The 16,500-nt window shown below is 42.6% G+C and overlaps 1 protein-coding gene across 2 annotated transcripts in view; it reads right to left on the bottom strand.

Annotated features, from left to right (window-relative positions):
* The window catches only part of LOC105834483 (mucin-5AC), a 188,535-nt gene that overhangs the window by 1,559 nt on the left and 170,476 nt on the right, over positions 1-16,500 (bottom strand). For both annotated transcript variants that reach the window (XM_036283290.1, XM_036283289.1), the window contains 8 exons: positions 5,215-9,486; positions 4,629-4,943; positions 4,466-4,538; positions 3,864-4,261; positions 938-2,824; positions 693-818; positions 444-610; positions 10-224 (listed from right to left, as the gene is read on the bottom strand). In XM_036283290.1, coding sequence (XP_036139183.1) covers positions 10-224; positions 444-610; positions 693-818; positions 938-2,824; positions 3,864-4,261; positions 4,466-4,538; positions 4,629-4,943; positions 5,215-9,468 — 7,435 coding nt within the window. In that variant the 5' untranslated portion in view covers positions 9,469-9,486. The remainder of the gene's footprint in view (positions 1-9; positions 225-443; positions 611-692; positions 819-937; positions 2,825-3,863; positions 4,262-4,465; positions 4,539-4,628; positions 4,944-5,214; positions 9,487-16,500) is intronic.

Genomic DNA, 16,500 nt, shown 5'->3' with positions numbered 1-16,500 from the left:
ATGACATACCTAAAATAGAAGATGGACCGGTGAATGACCATGGTACAGTGGTACGACCTTGGATGTCTGCCAGATGCTGTTCTAGAATGGAATGAGCCTCGGTGTCAACAGCTAGCATCAAAGGCGTTTGTCCAGAATAAGTAGCCAATAGTGGATCGGCACCGTAAGATAACAATAATCGCACAAGTTCCGTAGCACCATTCTCCGCCGCTTCATGAAGTGGCCTGATAACGCAAGAATTATATACATGTGTGTGTGTATGTGTGTGTGTGCGCGCGCGCGTGAACATATAATAGATTAATAGAAAATGATATATACATATCTCATATTTTCTATCAATCTATTACGGTCGATAATCTAACTGTTTAATATTAGTCCAGTTACTTGCCTATCTAATACTAAAACAGTCATCGTTCGATAGATATATTCTACGAAGATATTACCTGATACCACCATTAGCACTTTCGCTAACATTCGCACCATAAGCCAATAAGAATTTTGCAATCTCTAAATGACCCTTGGAACATGCCTCATGAAGCGGTGTATATCCCGCGTTGTCTTTGGGACTCGGCGCACTATTGAGCTTTTCTAGGCAATAAGCAGTCACGTCCTGCGAATACAAACAAGATTAGATCGCAATTCGTACAAATCGCTAATTTAACTCTGCCGTAGTAACGTGATCGTTATCTTACCGTGTAACCGAGACGGGCAGCACGATGTAATATGGTTTCCCCGACGCCTTTCTTGATAACCCATGTCCTGATTTCAGACTGAATATCGGCTACGCATTCCGGACTTGGTTTGTTAGCTTGGCTTTGCTGAAGACATGAAATATTATGTTTCAAAATAGTATTAAAAACTATGTTACAAAACTTTAGAAACTTTAAAGATTGAAGCGATAGCTACAAAAATATATATATATAAAGTATATACATACCCTTTTTCTTTCTTTTGGCAACGCTTCATCTTTCTTTAGCGGCTTCTTCTTTTTACGAATATAATCGAATCCAGAACGGAATTTCCGTCGACCAGGTCGAAGCTTCAATTTCTTTTTATTACGACTCTCCAAATCATTCTTGTCATCCTCCATATCGTTATTTTCCTCCTCTCTGGGGTCATTTATTTCTTCTTGTTCTATTTCAGTCTTGATACGATGTAATTTTTTATTAGCAAGCGACTTGAGTAGATCCTTTCGCCTTTCAGCAGTTAATAGACGACGTTTTGAATTCATAATCGCTTTGTGGCTTCGTAGTATACCAGCGTTTCTCAAACGGGACACAACTTTTTGCTTCAACGTTCGTACCTTACCCAATGTATTCTCCGGCGTTTCGCTTTGTGAATCGTCGTCCTGCGACGTGTCATCGTGATTCTGCATCGGTGGAGCTGACGCAGGTCTATCTTCGCCGAACACTTCACGAATAGTCGTTTCTTTCTTCAGAACTTTCGTCTCCGTTCTCGTTCTGCTCTTCAATACTAGAGTGGAGAATTCATTGGGTAACGTGTGATTATTCTTAAACGCGTCACGGAAATTATTGACTGTCTCTTTGCGGAAATAACCGAGGACGGAATTGGTAACTTTAATCGGATTTCTATTATTTTTCAATGCAATTTTGTTTTTAGAGCCCTTCGATGTTTCGGATGATAGAAGCGGCGTAAAACCCGGTGTTGGTAAAAGTTCCGGCTCATTGCTACTTTTGTTAACGTTAGTGTTTTTATTATTTTTAAGATTCTGCTTCTTTTTCGAATCTTTCTGACTACTACCACTTCCGACTTTCTGCGCAAGAACATCAACGATAGAATTGTTCTCCGATCGGAAATGTTTCATCATAGCTTTCGGAGGACAGGAAACTGTTGTTGACGAGGTCGCCTCCTCGTCATCAATCTTACTACCAAGTCCCATGAAACTGTAATTGGACTCCATGTCGCTATCTCTCTTATTACGGCTAAGACACATGTCGGAACTGTCCATCGAAACGGACAATGCCGGCGAACCAGGATCCAAGTCAGGCAACGATGTGGACAGTCGATGAAAGCGTGATGGTTTTGATACTGTTATTAACCTGGGTGGCATCCTTAAAGATTTTTTGTACACATAAACTTCTTCTTCCCAACCGGGTCTGAAATCGCTACCGTCACCGAACAATGGTTTCGGTTTCATTTTTTGAGACGTTCCTCCTTTGGGAGGCGTCAATTTAGATTCCTTGTCCGTCTTTGCCTTATGAGGAGTAGTATCTCTTGAACGAAGCTTCATTCCTTCGGATACGTTAGCTATGGATCGCTTCCTAGCGCGAAGTCTATCAGCCACTGAGGAACCACGACCGAACTCTGTACTGGCGTCGCTGTCTTCACTCGAGGATTCGCTACCGCTAGAAGACTCAAGTTTGATTCTGCTGCCACGACGAATACGTCTTCTTCGACATATCACTTCCTCATCACAATCACTATCTTCTTTCTTCACTTCCTGTTTTGTTCTTTTAATTAATGGGACTTCTTCTGAATCATCGCTTGAGTGTTTGTCATCTTCTTTCAGTCCAGGCTCTTTCTTGATCTTAATGTCCTTGAAAATTAAATTTTTATCTTCCGTACTAGATGAATCCGGTATCTCCTTCTTGATATCTTCAGGTTTGATTCGAGAATGTGATGCATTGGCATCCGATTCTTTATCGCTATCATTGGCCGTATCTTCAAGTTTCGATGTTGCAATACTGCTCACTTTTTTCCTACGTCCTCGTTTCTTTACCGCATCACCCGTGCGTAATTGCTCCATAAACTTATCACAAGTGTTAGTCCAGAATGGATCAATGTCATTAATTTTATCGTTTTCCTGCAAACAAAGATTACACTTGTAAAGTAGAATTATGATGCAAGTAAATAGAAACATAGTAACAAAAATATAAATTTATCAAGAATTCTTAAATAAAGAATAAATAGTATAAAAACAATTATAAGTCTAGAATTTTAATTTATAAGAATTATAAGATATGTAAAGCCAAAACTGAAAAAGACAATAATGATTGAACCGACACTATTAATAGTTTAGAAGTTAAAGTAAAATCATTCGTCAAGACTACTCGATAAACTTTATAACTGTCGTGATATTGATGAAAAAAACAATCATTTATATATTGTTCATAAAAAAATGTATATTTGGTTTAAAAGATCGGTATATGTTTAAAAATTGAGGCCATTTTGTCTGTGTTTTCTTCTATACAGCATTTTTTATGTAAGTCTTCTGTTATAATTCCTATCACTGTCCAACACCTCAACTTTATCTTAATCAAAATCATGATTGTGATGCATAATGTATAATCGATAAATATCAATCGGCGTATTTTTGCATATATGGTTTTTATGTTATGTTTTTATGTTCATTGATCCGAGTTTTTGTCTACTATTTTGACTTTACTAGATGTAAGAAGCATCAACTCTGCAATTCAATTTAAAACCGACATTTTTTTCGTGAGATTTGGCAACGAATCTTTTTGTGCTTTAATGAAATTTCCCATAGTTTGCTTAAAACAGACAATTTTAATTTGCACCTTTAATATTTGTAAATTTGTCCCAACTATTTTTACATATGGTAAAACAAATTAGTGAAAAGACTCATTTAAATTAAGCGTTATTATCTTTGTTTTCCTATGTTATTATTCTTTTTACTCTCAAATCAAAAATTGGCATGGCATATGTTAATATGTTTTTATTATGCGTTATATAATATTAAAGAAAAATTACTCAGGGAAGAGAAGAAAATGAAATTAGTTATCATTAATATAAAAAATCTCAATCTTTATATTTCAATTGCATAAATTGAATAATTTGTTTTCTCATCTTAAATTTTTTTCCATTCTAATACTATATGTTACCTTTAGTTCTATCTTCACGAGATCCGTTGAGGATGCCATGTTCATAGATACAGCATCATTGAGAGGTATAGGAGGTTGCACTTTGGACAACTGTTTCCTGTCTCTTCTCATTTCCTCCAAGGTTTGTCGCTCAAGAACTGGCATCTCGCCTTCAGAGTCGCTCTCCCGGAAGTCGAAGACCGACGTTTCGGAGGAACTTCTACATCCACTCGCTCTAGCCGGAACTGTAGATGCGACTGTAGCGGGTACCGTCGCCGCTACCGGTATATTGTCTTCATCGGTTCTTGAAAATAAGCGTCTTCTGGGCGGCAAACAGGTTTTCTCGCGCGTTAATTTTGGTGGGCTACCCACGGATGAGCCAGACTGTGGCGTCGACGTCGAAGCCGCACTATCGATCTCTATGTAATGTAAAAATTTTATCAAGGTCTCGAAAATATATTTATATGCAGCATGATTATCACAATTAAATAAATAGAACTATTATCACTTATTATAATTAAATCCGAATAAATCAATAAATTTATCATTAATAGTATCATTAATAATATTTATTGATTTATACCTAATCACTAACAATTAAGTTTTTGCGCAAGCTAAATTACCTTTCGGCGTCGCCAAAGACACATCCTGAGAAGGTATAGAAGATGCTTTTGTTGAAAATTGGCCGGTTCCAACCTAAATGAAAAGTACAAATCATAAACTCGTAATCGTATAATCAATTACGCAAAGCAATTAGAGTTAGAAGTATAGGTAAAAACAACATACTTGTTTCAATTCCGCCTTCGTCCTAATCTTTGCAGCTAAGATAGCGGCGAGGCCGTCGTCCTTGTCACGGTGGATTTGGTTCTCGGCACCACGTGGTCCCGCGAGGGAAGCCTCCTTGCCAGGTAGCGTGGCAGATGCGTTCACTCTCGAGGCATACATGCTGCGTGGCACTTCCTGAGTGATTGAGTCTACTGCTCGTGGAACGTGGAACTTGTAATGCGGCGGCGTGTTGCTGTTACGCTCAAGCAAACTCGCCGCCGTGAATGGTGACAGATTGTGCCTGCCGATGCTCTTAGGCTCAACTGGCGCGACGACCTGAGGGAATTTCACGGAAATTATCAGAAATGTCAAACAGACGTCGAGCGTCTGGAGATTAAACAGAGATAGATAGAGGTAATCATTAAGTAACTCAAATCGCAACATTTTTATTTTTAGCTAAAAATCACGCTAGATTTATAGAAGATCTAATGTTATGTGCTAAGATCAAATGTAAGGTATTGACAATGAAAAGTGGCAAATATCTAAACCTGATTTTTTAATTGGAATTTAGATTGTTACAAGTAAATAAAACCTCTAAATTTCTCACCTTATTCTGGAAGCTCTGCTGATTATGATTGACCAAAATAGGCTGCTGGCTGTTGAGCTGTTCATCCCTCTGTTGCTTATTCTCCAAGCTGTTCCTCAACAAGCTAAGCACTCTTTTGTCAGCGCCAGTGTTGCTAGGTTGATCCATCGGTTGGCCGCCGGATATCCCACTCGGCGGACATGTCGTCTTTGGAACTGGTTGGCGATAACTCGGATAAGTCAGTTGCGTACCACTCAGTTGTTGCGGTAACGGATGTACGCCCGCAGATTTCGAGATCACCGGATAATTGTATGATGACGGTGAGCTGCGTACAATTTTAGACTCTGAATAGGTCCTTTTATCACAGTATACCGACTGATATCTAGACGATTCCGGCGCCAAATAACCGCCACTGTCGGTTTTTTGATCGTGGGCACCGGGTGGCGCTAGAACTCCGTTCGGCAACGAAACCGATAAATTCATTTCTTGCCGTTTCTGCTGTTCGCTCAATGCACCCGTAGTTGACAACTTTGATTCGACAATTTGCTTTTCGGTACTCGGTATTCGCCAAGCGACTCTGGCCTGTTTGCTAAGAGAACTCCCCATGTTATAAATCGGCTCTCCGGCTCTTTTCAACGGCATTCGTTCGCGTTGAGAAAATTGCTGATCGAACTTAGCCCTACTGTCTACTAAATAGTGCTTGCTCGAGTCAGCTGGGTAATCCTGTGTAGGTAGCGTAGGTGGACCGAGCCGTACAGATGGATCCATCATCGGGTGATACTTGGAGAACCTCGAGGACATAGAATCATTCGTCTGAAGGTATGATGAAGACGCAGACGTTGAAGATGACGAAGATGACGAAGATGGTATTGTCAAACCATCATACAATGGTGACGTGGGCAGTGGACGCTTCTTAAACGTGGACATATGAGGCAGTGGAGAGGTGTTTGTGTGATGAGATGAGAGTGGCTGCGCTGATGGAACGTAAAGCTGCTGCGTAGTGCTTCTGCGTAGGGGGTTCTCGTGATGTGACTGATGACGGAGCGGCGCCGAGGTAAAATCTGGTAGAAAATCGACCTTAGGTGCACATACCGTTTGAGGTGTCGATGCCCGAATACAGGTCGCGGGCAGAGAATTCCTCGAACTGTTACTCGAAGGTCTATGGTCGTACGACGACGGGTATGACGGTTGCGCCGGTGCCGATTGATGCACAACAGCCGGGGGTGGCATCGGTCTGTTTACATTATTCCTAGATGTATTCAGACTCGAACTACTAACATGTTTGTCAGTGTTGATAGTCTCGAGGTCATCCTGCGCCGTAGAATCGGCCGAAGTTTTAACTGTTTTCACAGACAAATCCAGAGGCGACTCCCTCTTGCGGACTGCATTGTTTGGCGATGGTGAAGTCGTCATAGCAGCCGCCGGGGTCGTTTGACTACTACCGGATGACGCTGAGTTCTGATAGGGATATTCTTTGTAGGCATAGCCTTCAGTCGTTATTCGTGTTGATGACTGATGATGGTGATAGGACGATCCTGTTGATCGATCCGACTCGTCGGAAGACTGATACACGTGAGTCGCTGGAACGGAAGACCTCGTGCCACTTGAACTACCATGACTAATAGTGGTCACTGTGGTGCTGCTAGCAGAGTTATTACCATGATGACTAGGCGCCATCGTGGTGGCATATGACGACGATGGATAACCTTGTTGACCACTATATCGCGAACCATACGTCACAGTAGTCGTTCTACCGTTCACTGGTATCGCATGGTTCATAGCCGAGACCGGAGTCATTGGGTATTCGGCGTGCCTCTGAGGAGGTATCGTCACAGACGAAGGTGTCGGCGGCATCACGACAGACGGGGCTTTGTTGGTTGCGTTCGTCGGATGTATTCGTTGTCGTGCTATCGTCTGTGCCAATTTCGGCACGGGTTCCCGCCTATTGGAATGATAAGACGAAAGAGCGGCGATAGGCGGCAAATTATGTGTGTTCCCGCTCCTCTGTACGGGCGGCCGATGTGTACCATAGGATGCCGCCGTAACGTCAATCGTGCTTCTCTTTGTCGCATCCGCACCATTATATGCCGCATGTTTACTAGCGTTTTGTTGGTAGCTACCTAAACTGTTACTACCGGGGGTACTGGGGTATACCGACTGCTGCGTTGGCATCAACATCTGCTGCATGCCGTAAGATTGACTATGAGACCGATTTGGCTGGGAATAATAGTTAGCCCCCTGAGACTCCGATTGCGGGTTCTTCTGGAAGGAATGGTACGAAGACTGGGACGGTGGCGGCGGTGCGTAAGGCAACCCCATTGCCGCGTCACGAACCGCCGCCACGTAATTCGTTTGGTAGTACTGCGAGGTGACTGGTGCTGCCGATGACTGCTGTTGTTGTTGCTGTTGTGGCGGCGGCGGAGGCGGCGGTGGCGGGTAAGTCGGCGAATGTGGCTGGAAGCTATTGTGCGGCGAGGGTGTATGATGAGGAGACGGAGAGGCGTGCGGATGCAAACTGGACACATGAGGCGACTGCCGCTGTGGTGATGGAGTCGCGTGATGTGGCGATGGTGTGGCATGACGCGGCGACGGCTCGTGATGCGGGGATGGCGTCGTTCCTGCGTGATATCCACTCGAGGGTGGTGGCATCTGCTGCTGCTGCGAATGGTTCACCATAGCGGCGGAGGACGACGACGATGGGACACCATGCGGTGGCGGTAGTGGCATTACGCGACCTCCATACGAGGAACCGAGCGAGTGTGGCGACGCATTTATACGACTAGGATGCTGCTGCTGCAGAGACGACGGTTGCTGATGATGTTGCTGCTGCTGTTGCTGCTGCTGTTGCTGTTGCTGATGTTGATGATAGTGCACCGAAGTGACGGATGGCGGATGCGGTGAAGGAATGTGACCTGGAAGATTTTGCGACTGCGATTGCGAAGGAATGTGATTGGAGGAGGTGCTTCCTGGTCCGGGCTGACGCGGGCTGACTGCCTGCGACGATGAGGAACAGGCGGCGGTGGAAGAGTGCAACCCATCCGAGTTATGTGACCTGTCGCTGATATTCGAAGCGGAAACGGCCAGACGATGAACTTGCTGCTGCTGCTGCTGCTGCTGCTGATATTGGCTCGTGGAACGGTAATTTTGAGGCAATGAAGAGGATCCGTACATCGTGGATCCGCCGAGAGAATTCTGAGCGTGTGGTATGTTGCTACCGTAAGTACCAGATATTCGTTGCTGTTCCGGGGGACAATGTCCTTGATTGATATTGACGTTGGACGATGTCGTATTATTTTGCTCTGCCGGTGTCGGTCTCGTGCTCGGTTGCTGAACCATGTTCGAGGACTGCGCTACATTGGCAGACTGATAAATAGAACTCTGCGAATACGGAGCCGGTGCACATTTCGTAATATCTGGGTGATGATAACGTGGATAGTACTGAGTTCTCTGCACGACGATCGGCTGCGACTGCCTATCGTTATTAGCGGTCTGATAGGTTGAAGCGGAGTGCGACGAGGAAGAGGCGAGCATTTCCGCCGCACTAAAAGACGTCCTGCTGACATTATTGAGTTGTTGATACACCGGTCCAGGGGAATGTGATGATTGGGGCGGTTGCATCTGATGCAAATGCGATGAGTTTGACGTCGAGAGCTGCGATTGGTGATGGTGATGATTGTGATCGCTAGATGAGGTGGTCGACGACGATGAGGACGATGATGTCGGCGGCGGTCTCTGCGAAAAACTTGACGACGTTGCGGCAACAGAGGAGGAGGATTGATAATTTGAAGGTTGCATCTCGGTTAAAGTGATAGTGCCCGAGGAAGAGGAACTAGGCTCCATGGCGGAGCCTTCGTCGCCTGGCCTCGTATCCGGAACTTCGACCCTGGTCGGCTGCGGAGCATATGGCTCCACGTGCGGGTTCCAGAAGCTAGATGCGGCAGTCGCATTGCTACTTTCCACGGACGATGAAGGTCGAACGTCGGCAGGGTAACGATTCGACTCCTGGACATTGCTACTGCTATTGCTGTTGCTACTGTTGCTACTACTGCTGCTGCTATTGGCGGAAGCCGAGATTGACTGAGTTGATTGAGTCGGCTGTGACGATGCATCATGATCGTGCGTCGTCGCCGACGTGGACGAGGTGGCATTCGTGGAGGACGTCGAGTGGAGATTGTGATCTACCGACGTGGCCGCGCCACCACCTGTACTCGGTACGGGCAGTCCCTGGAAGTACTGGCGAGCCCCCTCTAACACGTTCGTGAAGCTCACATCCATGTCACGCCAACTACTAATCTGCAACAGAATAAAGCAATTATGGATTAAAGATTCGATTAAATCTCAATCTTCTTATAGCCTTGAATATATAGTCTATAACATCGTGCATACTAGATAAAAACTACAAAACAAAAATGTATATAATTTTATTAGAACCTATTTTATTTATAAATCAGTCCTAAAGATATCATCACAATACGATTATTTTGTGATGATTATTCACGAGTTATTTTAAGTCCGTAGATCAATAGGACAAAATCATTCTTCATAATAGAAAAGCATTGCCAAAATTGATAGACCAGAAACAAAATCATCTTCTACGTAAGATTATAAACATCTACAAGAATTATTCACGAGTCATTTCAATTGGGATTGATTAAGCTTATAACATCAATAATAGTATTCATTCACTCTATTCAGAAATCATGTCAGAAACAGTCATCATTCTGAATCGTCATCATGTTGAATCATTGAGAAGCTTCGTCAACCATACGGCAGATTTAGGGTCAGGGTTATAAGATCGTAAAGTTCTCGAAAGTCGAGTCCGAAGGGGCACCTCTCCTTGGGGATTACCGAAATGTTCACACGATGCCGTCGACCAGAAGAACCACCGGCAGAGAAGGGAAAACGAGGCCGGAGCATTAATCTTCATTGTCTTGTATTTGTCTGATATAAGAGGCAGACGTACTCTCCTCCTCCCGCCTTCTTCCCGTCCTAGATTTCACATTATTAATCTCGCGGCATCACGAAAGATAAGATCTTATGGCAACCTACTGAGTAGGCGGCGAGAAAGATCTGTCGAACTATCCAACGACAGCTATGAACGTGCGAATGCATTTACGATAATTTTAGAGATTGATAAAGAAGAAACGATAATGTAATCCGCAATTGTGCATCGCCAACAAAATCTAAATTAGCCATCTTCCGTGTACATACGAACTCGTATGCGCCTACATGATAACGTAATACAATTTGCCGTAATATGTAGTGTAAACGATCTCTATTATCGAGCACAAGAAAAAGTCTTGATGTTTAACACATTGTCGCTTTTACCATAACCGATAGTCGCTTTTTGTCTGGGGGAATAGGAGGCGACTTTCGAGAGAAGGTGGGCTGTATCGCGTTTAGTAGTAGTTCTGACAGGAGTTTCGGTTATCATAATAGAACCGCGGAACTGCGCGCCGTTATTACCATCACCATCACCGCAAGGCAAATAGCCTCTTCAGCGATCGGTGAGACGTCGAAGACCTCCGTCGTCCTCCACTCGAGGAGGAGTCAGCCGCCTGTAATATAGATCGCTATCGATCCGAGTGGATCGATTGAGAGAGAGAAAGAGAGAGAGAGAGAGAGAGAGAGAGAGAGAGAGAGAGAGAGAGAGAGAGAGAGAGAGAGAGAGAGAGAGAGAGAGACGAAGAGAGAAAGAGAGAGAAAGAGAGAGAAGCGGGTGGTGTGTGTTCGGTGTCGGTGTACGCGAGCTCGTTCGCGTCGTGGCTCATTGAGACGTGGAAAAAGGGGCGCAGAAGTTAGATATCGGAAAGCTGTAAACGTATATAACGCGGGAAGCCGTACGTACTGGGACACGCGCCAACACCACCGTAACTTCCACTACCGCGCTCGATATAACCGACGACGACGGGGTGATACAGCGCAGCACGAGTAATCGCGAATATCGATGCGAGATCGGGTTTCCACTCGAGTATCGCTTAACCGTGACACTCGAGGCAACGTACAATCGTGATCTCGCTCGAACAATCGTTGTCATAAATCGTTGACTGATAAAAAATTAAAGAATCATTCAAATTCCGATAAGGACTCACACAAAGGCATAAAAAAGATGACCACTCTTTTGTATACGTATAAGCAACTTTGTTAGTGCAATTTATCTTTAATTTTACTTACGTGACACATTATTATACGATAAGCGTCTCATATGATTCAAATTTGTATAAAGTTTGTATCTCTTTCGTATCGGCACACAATGAGTATTTATAATATATATAAAATTTTTTATCATATCATGCATAATATGTATAACAATACAAGCGACGATTTACAATTCGTATCTCTTCGTATCGGGACAATATTGGGCGCGTTTTAGGGCTTCACGGCAAGCACGTGTTTCGCAATGTAATACGGCCCGTACTAAAAACAAGTCGAATTAATCATCCTCGCGGGGACACTATCGCGGGCAATCCTCGGAAAAGTAGCGAGACTTCCGCGGCGCCCCGGAATCATGCCCATTGACTAGAGACGTGAACGTAACACCGAGCTTCCACGCTCGGTGTAAATGCTAGGTGGGAATCAATATCCCGCACCCTTGCCGAGCAACCTGAGGGGCTGCTGGTCCCCTTCGCGCGCACCAGTCAAAGGTCCTCCTCCCTCCCCCGTCGCCGACCTCCTCCCGTCCCTTCCGTCCCTCCGTCTCGTTCCATTCCGTCCCGTTCTCCATTACATTCTGTCCCGTTACCGGGGCGCGCACTACGTACGTACGTAATCCCGCTTGTGTGCTGCACGTGTGCGAGGGCAGGAGGAGAACGGTCCTGTGTATGTGGATATGCGGGCGACGGCGACGGGGAGATGGAGGGGGGGGGGGGGACGGTTTGGCTGGAATTCTCACGATTTCAAGCACGGCGGGGGCCACTCGATAGGGCTACACACCGTAGGGTAATAAATATCCGGTGCTAAAGCAGTGGCCCCGACGCGCGTTTCGGGGGTTCGGGCCGAGGCCGCATTTACGCTCGAGTCGCTTTAAAACGAAGAGTCCGCCCGATAAGATCCGCGACAAATGGCGCCGACTCTTTTCCACCCTCTTTACCTCGCCGGTGAGGCGAGAGCGCGCGGCGAAATTGCGGTGGCGCGTGTGCGCGGTAAGCAGTCTCCGTAAATATCACGGCCGGCGGCGGGAAATGATCGATCATCAGCGATATTCGCGGATCCCGCGCTTAAAACGTTCCTACGGGAGTATCATTTATGGTTGACCTAGCGCGTGATTCCCGATAATGAACGTTACATTCGCCGCTCGTGTGCGCGCATGTTAAATGTACAATATTAATTAATTTAAATGATATTACAATCGATTATAGTGCATGCTAATTACGATATCTGCGATAACTGATTAATATTACTATCAAACAGATAGGATTATCTATCTTTGAATCACAAGATCAAGCTACGACTAATTACAAAAGTGATATAAACGTAACATATTGTGGCAACGAGCTATCTTTCCTTTCGATGATTCTGCAGTTCTTATCGCATCGAGATACCATGTTCGCACAAAATTATCTATTACCATAATATCCGATTGATCTCTGGTCAAAGGAAACGGATGCGCTCGCCCAGATTGCGAGTTCGTAAAACGATCGCGTTTTACCAGCACCAGAGTCGCGCGGATAGAATGACGCACAAAGGTCCGTTCAGAGTTTGCCGGTGGTTTGCAGGTTGACCGTAGATTCGATGTCGAGATAATCTGCTGGCGCTCGATTAAAAGCCGCGCAGCAGGGCGGAACGAGGCGGAAGTACGGAGAGGAGAGCCGTAACCCTGAGGTAAAAGGAGAGAGGGAGAGAGAGAGAAAGAGAGAGAGAGAGAGAGAGAAAGAGAGTAATACCTTAAGCCGAGTTAAGCCGCGGCTTAAACGACGGCCACGACACCGCAAGCGCGTCTCTACCTCTTGCTTAGCCTGCAGCAAGACTAACGAAATCGTTCACGACGTCGCGAACTTGTCTCAATCGGAGCGATTAGTTCGTGTAACCTGATCTAAATCGAGCTTTGCTCGTTTCAAGTGAATCCTGAATTTTATTTAGTCAGACGCTTGAATTGCGTTTGCGAAAAGCTGCGAATTTCAAATCAGAGAAAGAGTGAATATAATAGCTCTAAATATTGCATAGAGGAGAAGATGGGGTGTATTTTGTAGCCCTTGTAAATATTAACTACTCGTAATATCTCCGTTGTTATATAGGTAAGGAATTCTGGTGATAATTATGGTGATCATCATTTTTAGTAGTCTGCAGTTATGCAGCGCTAATACGACAATATATAACAGTCAACACTTGTTATAAGACATTTTTTACTTTTGAGCCCTTTGAAACTTTTTCAAGGTATATATTTTAGTGTTTAATTATACATACGATTTCATTCCCTTTTAATGGGTATCAAACAAATATATGTGCATTTGAGTGTTTTTTATATAACATTTTATTCGGCTATATCCCTTTTTCACTTATAAGTTAAATCATAACGTGGATTTTGTTAATGTAATAAATGTGCTAAATTTTTTCAACACAAAAAATTTATTATTAATAAAGTTATTGTACAAAATGGGGGAGGAAGGTTTTCCCCTTATAATTAAGTCTAATATCACTTTCTCTTCTCTTTTCTATTATTATTATTAAATATATATTATTGTACAGTCTTAATTTTTTAATAAAAAATTAAAATTAAAGAATCACTATAAAAACGCGATCGCGCTCTTATGTCTTGTATGTTCGATAACATTTATCGAAAAATGTGAAAACAAAAAGTATATACAGCCATCTCACTGCGCGCTAACCGATAAAAATTTTATAGGCGTGATTCAACTCGCTTCAGGTTTACGACTCTGACGTAACACGTATTATCGCGATAACTTCCGATTCCGCTTACGAGAAAGGGCCTGCAAAATTCCAGAATACGCCATCCCGAGTGAAATTATGACGCCCGACACAGTTAGCCATTCCTTTCCGAATAACTGCCTTTCCCCCTCGAAAGGGAAAAGGAGAGGATGGATGGGAGAAAAGCGAAGATTTATTTCAGAATTAAATACCTCGAACAAATACACCCTTGACTCGCCAGCTATCCTTTTTTTCCTACCAATTCATCCCTTGACCTCGTTTCCCCGGATCGTGCTTTCCGACTTCATTGACCCGTTAAGCCGATTTAAAACGCTCCGCCTTTAACCCCTCGAGGGCCATGCTTTACGTCTCACTCTCGTTTCGCTATCGGCATCAAGAATTTAATCTCTTCATTTCCGGGTTTCAATGTAAACAGAATAACGAAATGATTTTATATCGAATAGTCGAAGTCCACAATTAAATAATTTGCAATGTTTCTCATGACATATTATACGTATGCGTGTGCAAATGTTAAATGTTTTTTTTATTAGTCATAACTTTAGTTAGAAAGTTAATATTTTGTATCTGAACTAATACAATAAAATCGTTAAATAAATGTATAAAACCAGCATGTTAACGTCTCCGTTTTAAATTATAGTTCCTATAATTCCTTCTTCATTATATTCTTTATATATATATATTATATATATAAAATTTCAAAATAAAAAGTTTCGTAGTTCAATGCCAGAAATTTTTACGACCCACGAATCCGTCGACATCTCGTAACTCCTCGGGATTACATTGCTCGTGGCACAAGACGGGTAATATAACAAAGAATGATTATGTTCCGAGGTAGCACAGGCGCAGCGTATTCAAGCAGCAAGACGTAACGAGGTCAAGGAAGCTAAAGGGGAGCTGCAAGACTCCCCTTTAACCCGCTGCGAGCGTAACTTACAGCGGAGCCGCAAGCGTCATAAGGAAGGCCGGAAAGAGGAAGCATTATTTCCCAATTCCCTGCATCTAAAATTTCAGGATGATGACAAAGAGAAGAGGAGAAGCCGATTCGTTCTGACTTTTCGTTGAAATTATTGCTGAACGTATCACCGTCTCCCTTTTCTGTTACCTTCTGAGTTCAATATGACATGTCTTTTCTCGACATGTCATATTGAACTCTTTGATTCTCCATTAAATCGTTTAGAGAAATCATGTAGATATGATTGAGTAGAGAAAGAGAACGCAATACCTCCAAGAGATAGGGTAAATTAGAGTATGATGGCCAATGGCTATAATTTCTTCAATAATTGTTAAATAATGTGTTCCTGTAATTATTTTCAAAGATAATTGATATTTACTGTAGTTTATGTATATATACTATTCGAAATAACAATATTGTGGATATTATATCACGTTATTTTTGACTGTCTGCAAAGTTTTTCATGTGTTCATTAAAAATTGTCACAATGTCAAATAAATTACAGTTGAGCTGTCACAATTAACGTTAGACACATAACGAAAGTATGTCAATTGTAATGTATAATTATATACCTTCTCTTTTATTTCCTTTTCTATTTTTTAAATAAATGCTACGGCTATCTTTCTCTCATAGTTTGGATAAGCTGGGCCATTTTTTTGGAGATATTATGTATATATTTTATTAAAAAAGACAAAAATTAAGTTACGTACCTAATATTTTAAATTTGATATATCATAGATTTTTTTAGCACTGACAATAAATTAAATAGATGTTAAACTTATATTAACATTTATTATTAAAAATGTTTAAAAATAAAATTAAATGTAATAATATATAGCAATAAAACTAAATATGTAAAATTATAACTTTTCTTTATTATTTTATAAATGTTAAGTACATAAAATATGTATCGTCAACTGTCCTATAATACTATGGTCATTTTTTCCTTAAAAGTTGTGAAAAATGGTCAATGTTTATGTTTCAATGTTTTAATAATATTTTTATTAACTATTTTCTCTTTAATGTTACATACTTTCTCGATAATGTTACATACTTTAAGCTTTAGTAAAGTAATATACGCTATTAAATCATAAAAAATAAAAGTATATTTTTGGGGCAGTGAAATTTGCTTAGCAAATTTTTTATTTAATCGTTAATTTGTATCTCGATGCTATGTAGACCGAATAGATTCTTTTGAAATCCTTCCTTTGAAAACGGAGCGACACTAATTTCAACAATTCGTAAATTTTCAATCTGTCGATGCATTCGTGTGCTTTGCATGTGCAAATATGTGATACATGCATTCTCTTCCAAAGAACTTAGGAATGTTTAACGAGATATCGACCCCTACCAACCGCGCGAACATGTGAATTCCTCTCGACGAACTGGCATCCTGAAGAGGGTGCCCGAAGTGCGAACTTTGTGCGGAAGTTGCGAAGTAACCGTGTCTGTTCGCGAGGCGTGCTTCG

The sequence above is a fragment of the Monomorium pharaonis genome, chromosome 2 (genome assembly GCF_013373865.1).
Source record: "Monomorium pharaonis isolate MP-MQ-018 chromosome 2, ASM1337386v2, whole genome shotgun sequence".
NCBI lineage: Eukaryota > Metazoa > Arthropoda > Insecta > Hymenoptera > Formicidae > Monomorium > Monomorium pharaonis.
Note: the sequence above shows the minus strand (reverse complement) of the source record. Positions and strands in the feature narration are given on the sequence as shown.